This window comes from Sorghum bicolor, chromosome 3 (genome assembly GCF_000003195.3).
Source record: "Sorghum bicolor cultivar BTx623 chromosome 3, Sorghum_bicolor_NCBIv3, whole genome shotgun sequence".
Lineage (NCBI taxonomy): Eukaryota > Viridiplantae > Streptophyta > Magnoliopsida > Poales > Poaceae > Sorghum > Sorghum bicolor.
In genome coordinates, this window is record NC_012872.2 from 73,745,151 (window position 1) to 73,764,112 (window position 18,962).

At 41.2% G+C, this 18,962-nt stretch overlaps 2 protein-coding genes across 2 annotated transcripts; one reads left to right on the forward strand and one right to left on the reverse strand.

The window, feature by feature from the left end:
* LOC8074109 (40S ribosomal protein S10-1) lies at positions 870–3,028 on the reverse strand. The gene is made up of 5 exons (XM_002459105.2): positions 2,884–3,028; positions 2,737–2,785; positions 1,986–2,268; positions 1,468–1,603; positions 870–1,161 (listed from the first exon to the last, which is right to left on the reverse strand). The coding sequence occupies exons 1-5, from the start codon at positions 2,884–2,886 to the stop codon at positions 1,093–1,095; spliced, it is 540 nt and encodes a 179-aa protein (XP_002459150.1). The 5' UTR covers positions 2,887–3,028; the 3' UTR covers positions 870–1,092.
* LOC8074110 (cationic peroxidase SPC4-like) lies at positions 10,536–14,570 on the forward strand. The gene is made up of 2 exons (XM_002456937.2): positions 10,536–11,256; positions 13,680–14,570. Exons 1-2 carry the CDS (start codon positions 10,771–10,773, stop codon positions 14,325–14,327), a joined length of 1,134 nt encoding a protein of 377 aa, XP_002456982.1. The 5' UTR covers positions 10,536–10,770; the 3' UTR covers positions 14,328–14,570.

Sequence of the window (18,962 nt, forward strand, 5' to 3'; positions counted from 1 at the left end):
ATGTTGTATCATTAAGTGTTCTTTTACTATTACCTCCGTCCCCTTTGTATGGTATACGTGCCACTTAAAGTTAAATAGTATTCACATATATGGCTCCAAATTATTTTATTATAAGAATACATTTATAATTAATCTAATATATTATTTATTTGATATTATAAATATTTATACTTTTTTATTTATAATTGGTTAAAACTAATATACTAAAATATGACTCTGTTTCAAATTGCATTCTTTTGGGACGGAGAGAGTATGTTTTAAAACATTAATCAATAAATCCCTCCGTTTTAAATTATAGTATGTTTTCACTTGTTTTGCACTTAGCTATATGCTATCTACGTACATAGTTAAAACAATACACCTAAAAGAGCCAAAACATCTTGTAATTTAGAAAGGATGAAATACCAACCAAAGTTGTATTTTATGAACATTGCCATGTGAAACTAAGGGCTTGTTTAGATGCAAAAACATTTTAGATTTTAAAACTGTAGCACTTTTGTTTTTATTTGACAAACATTGTCCAATCATAGAGTAACTAGACTTAAAAGATTCGTCTCGCGATTTACAGACAAACTGTGTAATTAGTTTTTATTTTTATCTATATTTAATACTTCATGCATGTGCCCCAAGATTAAATGTGATGGAGAATCTTATACAGTTTTGGGTGCATCTAAACAAGGCCTATGTTTTACTTATAAACGAACTATATACACCGGCACAACAGTCGGCAACATCGCATGGCAGAAATGATATTAGGCAGTCATCTCGCGCTTGGGAATGCAAGGCCTTGTCCAGCGGGAACAGATATCAAAACAGGAGACAATACAAAGGCCATGTCCAGCAAGATCAGATATCAAAACAGAAGACAATAGCACCATCGAATCGAATGATAACTTGCTGCTTGATTTCAATAATTTCATCTAAACAAAAAAGGAGGATCACAAAACCATGTCAAGGCACGGCAACAGCTCAGTAAAACAAAATCTCATTGTTCTCATAGTTCAAAGATCAACAGAGAAGACACGCCCCTTGCGCGCTGCATTTGAAAAGCTATCCATCGAATCAATGCGCCTGCTAGCTCAAGTTGATACATCACTCCATGGAAGATCCACCGGCACCGAAAGCGCCGCCGCCACCACGGCCAAAGCCAGGTCTGCTACCCTGAGGGGGAAAACAGAGAACATTGCTGTCAGTTTACAAGATATTTGCCTGCATTAGCATCAAGAACCACACTACAAAAACTTCTAAAGGCAGTTTAAAGTTTACAAACCATCACAAAGACATGAACATGGCATGGAAATACCAAAGGGGCTCAAGGAGATACTATTTACAAACTAATAATGTATCCAAGTTTGACTAGTAGTGCAAAATTAAACTTGTTTTTTCCTGAAATGAACTGGACAATGTAAATGAAGAAAACAAGCCGTGCAAAAATCATATAGATGTGACCAGTATTCTAGAACTTACCCTAAAAGTTGGCTGGAACTCTGATGGAGCACCACCCTTCTCACCACCAAAATCACCTGGAGCACCACGTGGAGCTCCTCTGTAACCATCCCTATCCCCAAACCTAGGTCTGTCTTCCCCAAAACGAGGGGGACCCCTGTCAAATAAACAGAATATATAAGTAACCATGGCTTCATAGTGAAATTCTATTGGCGAATAATGTACAAAATGAATGTAGAAGTCAGATGACAATTCACAAAGACTATCAATTTCACAGACTCAAAATAACAGTCAGCAATATAACTAGTTCAATTTGCATTATGCAAACTCTGGCTGTCAGAATAAATAACTGGAAATAACGACTCTAATGTAACTGCCAGGTAAAGAAATTAAGAAATCTGACAATAGTACTATAAAAGGCCTACCGTTGAAGTAAATACAACAGGGTCCACAGTTATGACACAGATATTCCCTCATAACAAGATCAACAGATTTCCAGATAGTAAATGTACACAAGCAGTTGGTGACCACAAATTTACCTGGGGCGGTCACCCGGTGGGCCAGAGCCGAAGGGCCGAGATGGGGGCTTGGAGGACTTCTTGAGGGTATTAGGCACAACCTCTGATGGCAGGTTGAGGAAGGTGCGGAGGTGCTCAATGCCATCGTTGGTGAGGTACCAGTAGTAGTACTGCCAGGAGAAGGTCTCCCTCACATACTCCTTTGACTTGAAGCTCTGCATGAGCTTAATCACCTCCAAGTTGGGCACATCAAGCTTCGGGTGCTTGGCCAGGTTGTAGTCCTTCTTGGCATACAGGACACCCTCTGCACCATTAAGTTCAACAGTTTAACATATACCCCTCAACCTAAAACACGGAAAAACTTGGGGTCGTACATAATCCGAATGTTGCTAATGCTTATAATGTCTGAATTGGTAGGCGATAATAAAAATACCTAGCATCAGAACTATTTACTCGCATTTGCATTACATTGCATTCGGTTTGAAACACTGGAGGTGAGACAAAAAATTCATTGCCCTCTACAGGAAACCCAAATATAGCAAACAGGCATTTCGGAATTGGGTTGCAATCAAGAGCTCCCATTTTACTAATTTGCCTTCTACTGGGTGCAATAACCTAGCTGCTGAGAATTGAGAACCTACCAGTTGGGAGAACAAAAACAAAATACCGCCAGCAGGCATCTAATGAACTAGTCACGAATGGAAATAGCGATCTGCATACACGATTATATTGGGCGCGCCTAGGGGATCGAAAAAAGGGAGAAAGAGCTCACCATGGAAGAGGTACTTGCAGATCTCGCGGCGGTTCTTCTTGGAGATGATCTGCAGAAGAGGGGGTGGAAATTCGCGTTAGAAGACGCGGGCGTAGCAGAAGCATTGGTAATAAACCAACAAATGTAGATTCGTTGACAAGCGCTCACCATGGTCGCAGCAGCCTAGGGCGGAAAAGGGTGACGACGGCGGCGACGACGGCTGGGGTGTTGGGGATCGAGGAGAGGTGGCGCGCTGCGTGGAGAGAAAACCCTAGCTGTGTGCCGAGTCTGATATATAGGGAGAAGCGGACATGGGCCGCACGGGCCTCTTCGTTATGGGCCTTTTTCTTTTAGATGGAGAAGTAAGTCCATTTTCCTTTGGAAGAAGTCCACTTCAGGTCCCTCAACTTTTACAAAAGTCTATTTTTCATCCCTGAACTTCAAAACCGGATAAAATACATCCCTCAATTTTTGAAACCATGCATATTATGTCCCTGACATGGTTATGAGCGGTTTTGAAGGCAGTTTTGTCCTTTTCATTTTTATTTATTCTGGCTAAATATTTGTAAAATTATAGTAAATCACATAAAATTCATAAAATAGTAATTCTAACTTTGTTGAACTTCAGATAAGTAGATCTACATAGTGAACATATAATATAGTATGCTTTAGTACAAATTTTTTATTGTAGCTTTAGATCTGTGTTTTTCTATAATTAATTAGAATAATGCATAGCTATAGTTTGTATGGTGCAATTGTGGTGAATTTTTTATGTTAGACTAATTATTATATATTTAAACTATGGTAAAAATTTCATACTCATTAGATCATGTATAACTTAGTTATAGATTTATTATAATTTAACAAGCATAAACCTAAATAAATCTATAACTAACTAATACGTGATTCAATGAGTATAAAATTTTTACTATAACTCAAACATAGAATAATTAGCTCACCATATAAATTTCATCACGATTAGACCATAGAAAATGTAGCTATAATTAATCTAATTAATTAGAGAAAAACATAGATCTAAAGATACATCAAAAAAATTTGTACTAGAACATACTATATTATATATTCAATGTGTAGATCTACTGATCTAAAGTCCAACAAAAATTGAGTTTTCTATTTTATGATTTTTATGTGATTTACTGTGATTTTTCAAAAAATTCAGCCAAAATAAATAAAAAGAAAAAGGTAAAACCGCTTTCAAAACCAGGTCAAGGATGTAATGTGCATGGTTTTAAAAGTTGAGGGATGTATTTTGTCCGGTTTTAGAGTTCAGGGATGAAAATTAGACTTTCGCGAAAGTTGAGGGACCTAAAGTAGACTTTTTCCTTTTCCTTTCATTTTTAAGATGTACTAATAAGCTGGTCTCTTGGGCCTGCGAAATCATTATGGGCCCTTTTATTTATGCAAAAATCGGTCTATTTTGTGAGAAATTACTGAGACCTACTGCTGGATTAAGCATTGGGCCTGTGAAATTACTGAGAAGATAATTGCTATATTTCAGATATCCGAATTTTTAAAATTTTTAAGCAACAACTTTGTACATTCAACTAGTACAATTAAAAGAACAACTCTCGAAAGATGATTTTCATTTTTTTTTCCTATATAATAATCAAACAAAAACAAAATTATATGTGTGTTGCTTGAACAACAACAGAACAAAACAGATATTTTGAGTTTGAGATATAGGGACGCAATCTGTGTCATAGCTGCAGATGAAGTCGGCGTCGGCCGGCATGGACCACACAGCAAGCAAACTACAGTAGTTGGTAATGGCAGTGGGTGCTCCGAGTGGTAGTGCCCGCGCGCGGCCCCGGCGGGCATCCTCATCTCATCTCCTTGACAACTTGCACGGGCCTCTTTGAGATAAGCAAGCACTGAACACAGTGGAGTCTGACAATGACGTTACATACTCTGAATCTGCTACGCCGAGCGAGGTTGGCCGTGTGACCGACCGAGTGTGATAAAAGTACATTTTTATTTCAGAGTTGAGATTCAGAGCTAGGAGATTACTTAGATAATTATATATGTATGATATGATGATATAATGATTGGCAAAAGTAACGCTGTGAAGACTGAAAGATGGTTGTTTGATTCATTCAACCGTCTGCTTCTTCAAATCAACTTTGCTCCTCGTCAAGGAGCAAGAGGAAAATAGAGATGCTAGGAGGATTGGACAAGGCAACCAACAAAAATGTTTTGACCAGCTGAGTGAGTACCTCATGCCTGTCTGTGTGTCTGTCTGTCTAGTACATTTATTTCATCTGAAAGACAGAAGAAATAAACTGCCATGACCAGCTAGCTACATATCAAATCAGAGCCAACGACCAGCCCATTGTTTTTAGTTCAAAACTTTGATTCCAAGAAGCAGGCTCGTCCATTGTTTCATAGACGTATATTACTACTAAGGCTGTATATATTGTACGCCGCCCATCATCGTCAGCGTCAGGTCCCGCAGCCGGGGCGGCGTACTGTACAGGAAGCCTTGTAGCGCTGGTGAGCGACCTAGCTGACTATGGTGATGGTTCCTGCCGCTGCCGCGTCAGGCGTTCCCAAAATAGGCAAGTGGTAGTGGTAGGCATCTCCCTTCCCTTCCATCCCTCCCTCCATCCTTGGCAACTTGGCTTTCACGATCGAGCACGATTATCATCTCTTCAGAGAACGCATACCACACAAGATCGAGTCAGACTAGCTAGCTCGACAGTGACGTTAACTGCAACAGCTAGCGAGCGTGTGATCGATCGATGCAAAGCTAGCTTTCTCAAGTGCAGACGTGCGCAGCCTACTAGCTAGACTGGAGTTAGTCCAGTCATGGGCCGGCCTATGATGAGATCAGGATATATGATATGATTGAGAAAAGTAACAGTTTACTACATGTGCTAGCTAGCCAGCAGGAAAGGTGTTTCAACTCGATCTAATATGTGTTTCTTCTATGCTTTATTCCAGCTTTATTACTTTGCTCCGATCCAATCCTCATCAAGGACGAAGCAAAAAAGAATCTGCTAATAATATGATATTTATATGCTAGCTAGCAGCAACCTATAGGCAGCCAGCTTGACCAAATTCAGTGTACACATTTTACTCAAAAAAAAATTCAGTGTACACATGCGCGTGTTGTATATCTATGGACTGGAACAAATCCAAAATGAAAACCAAGGAAGAAGCAAGGACGAGAAAGTTTCAGCAAGACTTGCCAACCAACTCCAGAAATAACAGACCTTGCTTGGTGGAGGGCAGCTTCAATTGCTCCTCCTCTCATCCGTCAGCTCCTCGCTTTCCACATAGCTAGGATTTCCATTCCCACCATTAAGTCAGTTTGTGCCTATATAGATATGATCGATGACTGGACATGTGAAAGATATAGTAGATTATAGACAATTTGAATTTTGGATCAGAGCTGCTGAGAACCCAACTTGTAGGTTAATTACACTGTTGATCGATTTCAACTGTATGTATGCATGTATGTTTGATTTCAGTTGCTGCTGCTGCTTCAGGACGATGGACAGATATTCTTGAGGCTAGACTAATATAACAAAACAAAAGGAAGATATTCAGAGGCTGGATTAAGTGGGAAACCTCGAGGAGGAAATTTGGACAAAAAGGTAGATACCAAAAGGAGACTACTAGCTAGCTAGCTACGTACTCTCCAATTCCAAAAAAAAAAGGTAACATTTTTTACTTTTAGATATTATGTTTGTGCGTTCGTTTTACTTAAATAAATTATAAAATAAATAAATTATTAGTAAAATATCTCTAATGATAAAATAAGTCTTAACAAAATATAAAATATTTATAAAAAAATTTGAATAAGACGAATATTTTTTTGAGAAATTTGGAGGGGTTTTACCTCCTACAGTTTATTTATTAGATAGAAGAAAAAGTTTGATATAAGAAGCAAAATAAATAATCAAATAAGATGTCTGAAATTCTAAAGACACTTTTTTTTGGAATAGAGAGAGTAGGCCGAGATATGATGGAAGCATTTGGCTACCCTGCACGTTCACCGTGCTCCCTTAAACTCTCTTCTCATCTAGGAGTACTAGGGGCGCGTGCGTGCATCCCAAGTGCGACTGAAAACCTTATTAAACTGTCAGGCCAGAGACTGAAACGGATGGAGGAGGCAGCCGGTACTACGGTCACACCCACCCACACCACACTAGCTAGCTTGATTAATTTGTTTCGTGTTGATCATTCATCTTTAGACCACCAGAAGGAAAGTGGGGGGAAGTCGTCGTTGCAACTTGTCAAATACCAAAATAAACTCGACCTCGTTCTACTAGCTCGATGTAAAAGGCTTCCAAGAGATAGGGCCGGCTGCTAGCTGGGCGATGCTTGGGTAGATAGATGGAACAATGATGAGATGATGAAGACCAATACAAAACATGCATATACTATAATCTGGAACAAGTCTTTAGAAACATAATATACTTTCACCACTAGTTTTACTCTTACAATAATAAAATCAGGTTCTAATAAAAACATGCATATATAGGATGTGGATCTATAGATGATGCAGCTTTCATGTCTACATGCTTTGAGTAATTATTAATTAGTCGAAATCAACAACAAAGTTTGACCTTTTGAAACCTTAATTAACATACCTCATGGATTTTGATTTTACGTTTTATTCTTCTTTTTTTAGCTAGTTTGGAATCTGAATTAGTTAATATATGTAAGAGCATCTCCAACAACTTGGTAAAATTCACTTGTCAAATCTTGAGTTATAGCAAGTTGTTAATTTGTTTAGCAAAAGAAAAAAGGATGTGTCTCCAATAAGTTGCTATTCTCACTTGGTAAAAATAGAGGATGACTGATGGGACCCGCTCACTTGGTAAAAGAATATGTGTCTCCAACAAGTTGCGCTCGGGATAGCAACTTGGGATAGCAACTTGACAAATCTCGGCAGTAGAAACCTCTGGATAGCAACTTGGGAAATTTAGCAAGTTGAGATAAGGAGTTGTTGGAGGAGGATTTTTATGCTTTTAGCAAATTTGGTAGGATAGCATGTTGAAATACCAAGTTGTTGGAGATGCTCTAATGAGCTTTGGGTCAAAAAAAAAAGCTGACAACCAAGAGAAAAATAAAATAAAACTTGCCATACCAACACCCGAGACATGCATGCATGCATGCATGGAACAGCTAGCCAGGGCCGTCTCTATAATTTTGAGAGCCCTTGTACAAGTAAAAGGATAAAGGCCCATCAAATATTTTTTTTAATATGTCAAATATATAAAATATATAGTACAACTAAAAAGAATTAATTTGCATCATATGTTTTAGTTTATAAAAGGTAATTATAGTACAACAAATAAATAAGTAGAATAGAATTAGAAATTTAGAACCCTATCATGGAATACTAATAACAAAATGGGTGAAAGTCTCGATCAGTTATGCCCTTACCTCTTCCTGCTCCAGTGTCTAGTAGTGATATCGTGTGCGGACTTATGGTGTTAGCGTGTCATGGAGCCACACTGTTGCATTAGATGATTGGGTAATAGGACGAGAAGACGATAAAGAGGAACATTGATTTGCTCAACTAATCGATCAAGCGAGAATATGAAGCAACACTAGCAATAGGTGGATGTGGATGACGTTCTGATTAATGAATTTCTTTTTTAGATTAATTGATGGATTTCTATAGTGTCTATATATAAGCCTTCAAAAAATTAGATAAATCTATATACTAAATATTATATATATTATATATATACTTATAGGCCCCTTAGCGCCGTGGGCTCCCGGCCGTCGCACCGGCTGCCCACCCCGCCCACCCCCTAGAGACGGCCCTGCAGCTAGCACTTTGGCCTTTGGAATCCTGGAAAGAGGAGAGAAATTTCGTTTCGATCACTCTCGTGGAATTTAATTTACTAGTGGCTGCCTACAACAAAGCCCATGCATGTCTGTCTGTACTGGTACTACTTACTTTCTCATCAGGAATATAATGAAGATACGTACCGAGAACTTGTACATTGCATGATGCTTGAGTGTTCTTCTTGCACTGGTCCAGATGTACCTGTGCAGGAAAATGCATGGAAGGAACCTTTGGTTTGGGTTCGATCAGTTAGGTGGATGGCATTACAAAAGAGGCTAGTATATATATAGTAGGTAGTAGCTACCTATCTTGCCGTTCTCTCTCTGGCATGTCGAGCATGGTTGCTCTTTGATTGATGCTTGAAAAGGTTGTCTTGGGCAGACACAGTGGCGTAGCTAGGGGTGGTCGGACCACCATAGAATTAATTTTGGGCAAAATATTTTAGGTATTTATTTAGATAGTAAGCTATTTTAATCAAATTTTAGAGGTTGTCCCTAATTTTAGAAATGTTTGCAAGACTTTTCAAATGTATTCATCTTATTTTTTTTAGTAAATTATATATTTATACCATGACATGCTTGCAAGACTTCAGCTAGCTTGGGCTCCTTCATACACGAGCAAGAGAAATAAAATGAATCAAGATCCAATAAAGCCACTGTTATTATTTGGTTGGACTATTAGGAAAGATGCATCAGCGGATCACTAATAATCTCTCTCAAAATGTGGGATCCACTGTCATGTTTTATTTTCTTCTCTTTTTTTTTCTTCTTTTTCTCCCTCGATTCTTCTCACACGAGACGCAACAGCGAGCCACGACGGCTCCATGGTCGCTGCAAGATCTAGCACAATTGTGTGCGGACCTACGCGGCGGTGATAGTCAGGTCCACGGTAGGATCTAGGCACACGACACATAGATCGAGTCGGTGTGACGGTGGCCATGACCATGATAGGATCACGACCTCTATCTCTCGAGCGCCATGGCCAAGGAAGCACTCGTTCCTTCCTCCGCCTCCTCTACCTCTCGACCACCAGCGTCAGGATCTCCATTGTCGTGCCCGTCCCTGACTCCGCTAGCTCAACATTGGCCAGCCACCAGCGCTGGCCCACGAGAGCGTTGCCTGCGTGCCGAAGTGTCACCCATCGCTACTGCAGGAAAGCACTTTTGAGACGGCTGTCAAAGCCACTTAGTGATGGCTACGGCATGCGTCTGAGTGGGAGAGTGGCAGTTTTCAGACCGCTGTCAAAGCCCCCTTGATTTAGGATCACGAGCTAGTGGGAGAGTGGCAGTTATTGTGGAGCTCAACTATTGGGGGACTCGGGGAGATGCAACTCCCCCTTGATTTAATGGGAGGTAAGTATTAGTGACAACTGAAAAAAAAAGAAAGGGCGCTATTGGGAGACTGCTAGAGAAGAAAAAAAATAAACTATCTCTTTTAATATGACAATTTTATAGGGACGAGACATGAGATTGGAGCCGGACTACGGGAGAGGCTCTCAATTTTGCCTCGAATCCAATCCGGTGCCGGGCATGCATGCACTGGGAACCACAGGCACAAACATCGTTGGTTCGTCTTTCGTTGTATAGAGAAAAATGAACGTGGCGGACACAAGATGGCCGGCCGGCATGCAGCAAGCACGTACACTCCACAGCTACCTCCACGCACGTAACGTACATACTATACTACTCCCTCCGTCTCTTAAAAAATCAATTCCTAGGATCTGTGCCAGTCAAACTTTTTAAAGTTTGACTAACTTTATAGAAAAGAGTAACAACATCTATAATATAAAATACACATTATATGAAAATATATTTTATGATGAATCTAATAATACTAATTTGATACTATAAATCTTAGCATTTTTTTTCTAGAAAATTGGTCAAAGTTTAAAAAGTTTGACTTAAGACAACTCTAGAAATTGATTCTTTCAGGGACGGAGAGAGGGAGTATATACGTAGCCTGGTGTAGCCGGCGATCGACGATCGATGCTGTTTCCAGGATCCATCATCGTCTTGAGAGGTTTGACCAGCAGCCACAAATTAGCGTTCTCTCATCCATCGTCTCTACATCTCCGGATCTCCCACCTAAACCCACGGCCAACTTGCAGCTAGGACGCATGTCTGCAACCATGGCTATAAATGGAAGCAGCCGATCGCGCAAGGCCTCCACACGCCTCCGATCCCTCCCTCTGCCCACACCTATAGCTAGCTAGCCAAGGCCTCATCAATCATGGCGGCTACTACTACTTCTCGTCCTGCCGCTGCTGCTCTGCCGCTGGCGGTACTGGCAGCAGCCATGGTGGTGGCCCTGGCGGCGGCCGGCGACGTCGTCGAGCAGCAGCTCGAGGTCGTTGGCAGCAGGTACCCGCCGCTGGCGCCGGGCCTGTCGTTCGACTTCTACAAGAAGAGCTGCCCGAAGGCGGAGTCGATCGTGAAGGAGTTCCTGTCGTCGGCGGTGCGGCAGAACGTGGGGCTCGCCGCCGCGCTGATCCGGGTCCACTTCCACGACTGCTTCGTGCAGGGCTGCGACGCCTCCGTCCTGCTCGACTCCACGCCCACCCAGCCCAGCGAGCAGCTGTCGCCGCCCAACCTTACGCTTCGGCCGGCGGCGTTCAAGGCCATCAACGACATCCGCGCCCGCCTCGAGCAGGCCTGCGGCCGCGTCGTCTCCTGCGCCGACATCACCGCCCTCGCCGCCCGTGAATCCGTTGCCCTGGTACCTACTATACGCGCGTGCAATTGCTTATTTGTTTGCTTTATTTATTCATCTGCGCACAGCAAAAGTAAAGTTATCCAAAAATATATATTCAAATGATGCTGTAGTTGCATGCTGCATGCATCCCACTCACTTTGTTCTACACTTTTCCGGCCTTCTTGTTGTTTAAATTTAAACCAGTGTTTTAAATAGCGTGCTAAGCTTCTTAGCGGCAGCCTCTCTAAAAGGCTAAGAAAAGCTATAGCGCGCTAATAGCGGGCTAAGCCATTTAGCGGCTGAGCAAAAAATATGTCAAACATCATGTAATTTTACACATAATAAAGATGAAAACATTATGAAGACCAATAGTGATAGATATTTCAAAGGGTTACTAACATATTACATCAAAGTTCGTAGTTCATACATGATACATCAATAATAACATACATCACATAGGGGTATATCTCTGCTATTTGGGCCTCCAAGTTATTTGGGTCGATAGAAATGAATCCTAAGACCAAATAGCGGCGCTAAACTAACTCAATTTAGCAAAATTAGCGCGCTATTAGCTGCTAATAGCGGGAACAATCATTTAGCGTTAAAATCCCCATAGCTTAGCAGTCCTCTTCCACAAACGCTAAATAGCGCTATAGCGTCCGCTATAGCGCGCTATTTAGAACAGGATTTAAAAACACACACGCATAGCCCATCTTATGCCGTGTGGTACATGTAACTTCACATGCATGGCCCCTACCTACATCAAACATGGCAAGAGTATACGTAGTGGAACAAAAAAAGTACTTTTTAGGCACAAAAGTGTTTACACATATATATCCTCATCAATTTAAAAAAAATACTCCATACTCATAAAAAAAGTTGTTTTAGATAAAGTTGATCGGCGGCGACAAGCTAAGCCATGCATGTTGGTGGTTTGGTCGTTGCGGCAGCAATAGTTATTAATTAGTCAGTGATATGATGGTTATCTGTGCGTGGCGGTACTGCGGTAGTGGTACGACTGGATCGAGTTTTGCGTGCAGCCAGTTTCAGGGGTCTTTTTTTTTTCCTACATAGATATTTTTCCCATGAGTTGAAACCTCTAGAGTTAATCTACCTCTGTATGCATCTCCTTGTTTCAGTGCTAGAGATATAGTTTAGGGCACTCACAATGCAGACTCTATCATAGAGTCTAAAGTTATTTATTACCTCAAACAATGTGAACTTAGAGTCTAAATAAGACTTGAAGTCTTATTTTTTTCTACCTCTTTCTTCAATAAATATCCTGCCACATCAGCAAAGTATCATAAATAATATGTAATTAATTGTCTTGGACTCTGTGATAGAGTCTTGCATTGTGCAGATTCTATCATAGAGTCTAAAGTTATTTATTACCTCGAACAATGTGGACTTAGAGTCTAAATAAGACCTAGGGTCTTATTTTTTCTACCTCTTTCTTCAATAATATGCTGCCACATCAGCAAAAAGTCATAAATAATATGTAATTAATTGTCTTGGACTCTGTGATAGAGTCTTGCATTGTGAGTGCCCTTAGTGTGTTGCAAAATGAACTATTATTAGAGAGAGCAGGTAGCTTAGGGCACTCACAATGCAGACTCTATCATAGAGTCTAAAGTTATTTATTACCTCGAATAATGTGGACTTGGAGTCTAAATAAGACTTGAAGTCTTATTTTTTCTACCTCTTTCTTCAATAAATATGCTGCCATATCAGCAAAATATCATAAATAATATATAATTAAGTGTCTTGGACTCTGTGATAGAGTCTTGCGTTGTGAGTGCCCTTAGTACCTAATACCTGTACGTGAGCCGGCCGGCTAGATGGCCAGTTGCAGATCGATCGAAGTCAATGCACACACAAAAAAAAAAAAGGTTTGAATGGTCTCCGTCAGATTCGTCGCTTTGAAAATGCAGTGGCAGATGAAACGTACGTGTCACTGTCTCCCCACGTGCGTGGTTGGATTAATGGGCTGCTAAATGCTCACTGTGCGCGGATCAGATGCGTTCCCTGGTCTGGTCGTCGATGTCGGCTAGCAGCAACCATCGCCGCCGTGTCATCGTCGATCTTCCTGTTATCACTTTATTATCTGTTAACTAATACTCAATCCATCCCAAATTGTAAGTCGTTTGACTTTTTTAATAACAAGTTTGACCACTCGTCTTATTCAAAGTTTTGTACAAAATATCATTTTTTTTTGTTGTGTATTGGTTTATTAATAAAAGTTCTTCAAGAATGACTTAAAATTTGACTATATTTGCACAAATTTTTTGAATAAGACGAGTGGTCAAACTTGAGGTTAAAAAAGTCAAACGACTTACAATTTGGGATGGAGGGAGTATAAATTAGCTAGTGTGTAATGGTCAGAGTTGGTTGTTAATAACTAATACATTTGATCATGATCATCTAGCTAGCTCATCATATGCATGCAGGGTGGCGGTCCGGCGTACAAGGTTCCACTAGGCCGGCGAGACGGCCTAGCAGCGGCGTCGAACGCCGCCGTCCTGGCGGCGCTCCCGTCGCCGACGTCGACGGTGCCAACACTGCTCTCCTTCCTGTCGAAGATCAACCTGGACGTGACGGACCTGGTGGCGCTGTCCGGCGGCCACACGGTGGGCGTCGCGCACTGCAGCTCCTTCAGCAACCGTCTGTTCCCGACGCAGGACCCGACGCTGAACAAGTTCTTCGCGGGGCAGCTGTACGGGACGTGCCCGACCGACACCACGGTGAACACGACGGTGAACGACATCCGGACGCCCAACACGTTCGACAACAAGTACTACGTGGACCTGCTGAACCGGCAGGGCCTCTTCACGTCGGACCAGGACCTGCTCACCAACGCTACGACCAGGCCTATCGTCACCAAGTTCGCTGTTGACCAGAACGCCTTCTTCGAGCAGTTCGTCTACTCGTACGTCAAGATGGGGCAGATCAATGTGCTCACGGGGTCCCAGGGACAGGTTCGCGCCAACTGCTCCGCGCGCAACGCTGGTGCTGCAGGTAACGGTGGCGAGGACCAGCTGCCGTGGTCCGACGTCGTCGAGACCGTCGTCGACGCCACCGGCAGCCTCGTGCTCTAGATCGTATCGTGAAACAACAACCGCACCACCGGCCGGGAGTGCGCGTATGTACGTGTGTAGCAGTTTGTTGGCAGCAAGTTGTTAGCAATTTGAAGCTTGCTTGTTTTTTCTTATATAAGTCTCGATCTCTCCATCGAGTCCATATATATGTGGGGGCATATGCATGCATGTTGTAACAAAATAAGCAGGCAGCTAAGCTAGCTAGTGATCCATTGGAAATAAAAAGCTCGTGTGTTCTTGCCTTCTTGGGGATCAGATGATGTCATGACGACGATCATTACAAACGACGACGTCGATGGCATTGGCATGCCCTGCAGGGCAGTTCAGGCCGGGCACCAGCAGATCGACGAACTAATTAAGGGGGTGTTTAGTTCTCCTTTTTTTTTCCCAAAAGAATTTTAGGTTTTGGTCTATCATTTTGCAAAATAAAACTAATCATCATGTAAAATTTTTGGCAAAAAGGTGGTTATATATTCTCTATTTTGGATTTTGACCTCAAAAGTCCAAAACAAAAATAAAAAAGAACCTCAAGAGGCTCTCATGAGGAGAATAAATTCTACATTTTGGATGGAGCCCTGAAAATTTTAACATTTTGCATTTCATCACTCCAAAGTATGGTTGGCATTTTGCATTATGGATTCTATATATGGGTAACTAAACGCCCCCTAAACTGTGCGTGCCGGGCAAATTCTCAGCCGAAGTCGAATGAATGTGAGCCGCGGCAGCATCGGAGCGGCGACGTACGCCCCTCGCGTCGCTGTCGGACTGGAACAAGATCGTCATGATGTGGTGAATGCCATGCCGAGGGACGAGAGCTAGAGCTAGCACCACGTCCAGGAGTACAAAAACCGATCCATCTCGAGACTCTTCAGACTTGTGAAGTTGCAGAGTAGCACGTACTAGCAGAGATCACGATGCACATATAATAAGGCCTTGTTTACTTTCACCCAAAATCCAAAAACTTTTTAAGATTTTCCGTCACATCGAATCTTTAAACATATGCATGGAATATTAGATATAAACGAAAATAAAAACTAATTGCACAGTTTAGTTAAAATTTACGAGACGAATCTTTTGAGCCTAGTTAGTTTATGATTGGACAATAATTACCACAAACAAACGAAAGTGTTACAGTATCGCGAAAAAATTTCGGGTAGGAACTAAACAAGGCCCCTAAGTATATTGCACCCGGCGACGACGGCGAGCGATCGTCTACCGAGACACTCAAATGCCGACGCCAGGTCACTTGCACAGCAAAACAGCATGTCTTGTTTATAGCAGCAGCAGCATCCGTTCCGTGCAGGTGCAGCCATCTCGGCATGGCAACACCAACACATGATTATTCTTTTCCTTTTTCTTCTAAAAAAAGGAATCACACTAATTCCTAGTTGTGTACACTCCTAGTGCTGTGACCTTAGGGCACTATATATGCATGGCTTGGTCTTTCTGAGTAACAACGTCAACAATGTGCACACGCAGACTAATAATACAGCATTACTATTTATATCTAGCACATGCCATGGAAACACGTCATAGAACGTCATATATATAGGGTTGCCTTACAAAAGCATACTAACATACTTAGTAGAAACGATAGCTCCTGGGTGCATGCATACATACATATGCATGCCCCTTACCAGGACAACCAGGCTCACACACAACTATGGTTCCCAGGCATAACCTGTTTGTTACAGATTGGCTAATGATTTTTTTTTTCGAAAAATGCTGGCAGAAATGCCAGGCAAATATATTAATATAGAGGAGGAAACAGACACAGGACAAGCGAAAAAAAAATCCAGAAACCAACAAACCAAAAGGCCCAAATATATGAGGGGTTTAGGCCCTCAAGGCAAAATTGGCTAATGATTAATTACACATAACCTATTCAGGGTTGCTGATAAGGATTAGTGCACATAATAACTTACTCAGGCCAGGTACTAGCTCTCATCTCCTGTACCCTTAGGGTGGCCATCTTTGCTCTCATATCCCGTACCCTCAGCCTGAGGGCAGGCTTTTTCTTTCAAGAACCACAAGGCTGGCTTATCATCAGGGCAGCCATTTTCATTGAAGAACGACCTCGAGTAAGGCAGCTGGTAGCTGACATGTTCTTTGAAGAACCTCGGGCAAGACATATCATCATCGTCGTCATCAGGGAAGCCATCTTCGTCTTCTTGGGACATGAGTGACTCGAAGAAAGGTGTACCATCGAGGTAGTCAATGACATTATAAAAGCAGAGCTCACGTCGCTCGTTGAAGCCAAATTTGTAGGGCAGGTTAGCCTTGTTAACACGGTCCACACTGAGTGCAGTCTCCTTGAATTCGGGGAAGCGGCGAACCATCTCGTCATGGTCCACAAGATGTGATCCATGTTAGATTGAACGCATTCGGCTTTTATTTTTGTCGTGCTGGCCGGTTTGCTAAGAAGAATTAGGAAAAGAAAAAAAAAATAAGCCCATTTTTGGTATATATTTGCTAACAGGTCTTGTGATGGAAAAGGATGTAATATTTTATTATTTTAAAGTAGTTGACATTATACATTTTGCATTTTATAACATGTTGCCTGCTTGACGCCGTGAGCCCCGTGCCGGGCTTCCTACGCCATGTTGGTGTTGAGAAGGCGTCGGGGTGCTGGTCGGGCCGCGGAAGCGAGTAGCAGAATCTCGTCGGTCCATATGAAGCGGCGGAATCGTCGACGACAGATCCAAACCCGTAGTAAGTAGCAGCATCTCGTCGGTCCATATGATATTTTTCTTGCATTGAATATTATAAGAATCATTAAATCCAATAGGTTCATCTAAATCGATCCAATAGCTTGTTTATTTAAGCAAGCATATAGCCTTAGGGCTTCTTTGTATACATGCATTAGCTGAGTGGAACCAGCTAACACCTAATTTTTAGTTTGTTGACTGGTAAAAGACTATTAGCTGGGATCCATTCCAAACTGGCTAATTTTTAGTAGCTGAATTTTAGCTGTGTGGGATCCAAATAGAGCCTTACTCTTGAACAAAATTAGCGTGATTTGGGGAGTTTGTACTCTTTTCAATAAGAAAACGAAAAATCTAGTTGGTTAACATTTTTTAGTGTTATGTACAAATAGTTTGGGGGTCTCTAAACTTTCTGATTCTTGCGCTGAAGATTTCGCACAGAAGATTAAATTTAATATGAACAAAGTTAGATTTCTGTGCGCATTCTCTTGTGACCATGAACGGTGTGTCGCAGATGGATCTATTGCTTCATGTGCAAAAAGAAAGGGTTCAACTCTGTCAACATGATGAACATTCTCTAGATGGCCAACTAAGGGATACTCGGCATCAAATCTCCCTGAGGTACAGCATTGATGTTGGAAGATTTACATTGCTCAGTATGACTACTCAGGGTTTTAAATAGTTGGCTAAGACATTTAGCGGTGGTCTCATCTAGGAGCTCTAAAAAGCTATTATCAGGATATCGTAGAGCTATGTCATTATGCGGTTTTGTCAAACATGAAAATTTTCAATGAATTATGCATACAATTACATCATAATCATTCCATCAACCAACATAGTCACAGTTATAATCAATATTATATTCATTCAACAACAAACAACTAAGCATTTTACTCAATATTTGCATACTCTTAAGCTTAGAACAAACGATCTAATTAAATGTTTACGTTCTGTTGGCAATAATACTTGTGAACCAATTGTCTTTGTAGGCCTCCGTTCTGTTCTATTTGAGCTTAACCTCCTCATCTTAGTAAATATAAGGTTATTTTTTGTATTACATATCTAGCCCTGTAGCTTCCAAAGCTGTTGGATTATGTTTCATGTGTTTTCTGACAGTTAATATATTCAGATGCTTTATTTATTACCTATCCAGGAATTATATTTTTATGTATTTACTTTTCTACATTGATTCATTTAAAGCATACTAGTGTTCAATAAAACAGCATTCCCTGCATTTTGGTTGACACAAAATATGCAGAATCTGCCTGAGACATGCAAATAACAGAGTTCATATTTATCTGCACTGAACGATACGTTGGCATCTTGTAAATCCACCTATAAACTCTTTTCAGGTGGAAACTCTGTATATAGTGCTCAATAAACTTTTCACAATTACATTCCAACTCTCACATCTCTGTAATTCAGTTTACTTTGTGCAATCAGGTGACTCTGTACAGTTCTATTGTTTTTCTTATAGAAATAATGTTACTGTTTGCCTTTACAATTCCACTGTTGATTTTTCTCCCACACATGTGCATGCAGGATATCTGGTGTCATATACATTCCTTAATGCCAATTCAAGATGCTGCCCGAGCTGCCTGTGTGTCTCAGACCTTTTTGCGTTCCTGGAGATGCCGCCCTAACCTCGATTTTAGTAGGGAAACATTGGGCTTAATAAATGAAAATACATGTAGAAATGAGGAAACACAAAGGGACATCACCAGCATAGTTGATCACATTCTGCAAAACCACTCAGGCATTGGAGTGAAGGCAGTCAAGTTTCAGGATGGTTCAGATTACAATAATCAAGACTTCTGTCATCTTGATCTCGACTACACTGTACAACTTTCCATGCTCACTTTTATCTGTTGAAATTTTGGAATCACTCCGTAATCTTCACCTTGTCGGCTGTTGCTTTCATCCCACAATT

Bases quoted from the DNA above. Each gene is read 5' to 3' on its own strand.
- LOC8074109 (XM_002459105.2), bottom strand. The intron at 2,269-2,736 runs GTGAGCTCTTTC...TTAATGGTGCAG, and splicing joins CTGCAAGTACCTCTTCCATG to AGGGTGTCCTGTATGCCAAG. The intron at 1,162-1,467 runs GTAAGTTCTAGA...TTTCCCCCTCAG, and splicing joins AGTTCCAGCCAACTTTTAGG to GGTAGCAGACCTGGCTTTGG.
- LOC8074110 (XM_002456937.2), top strand. From the start codon at position 10,771: ATGGCGGCTACTACTACTTCTCGTCCTGCCGCTGCTGCTCTGCCGCTG. The intron at 11,257-13,679 runs GTACCTACTATA...ATATGCATGCAG, and splicing joins CCCGTGAATCCGTTGCCCTG to GGTGGCGGTCCGGCGTACAA.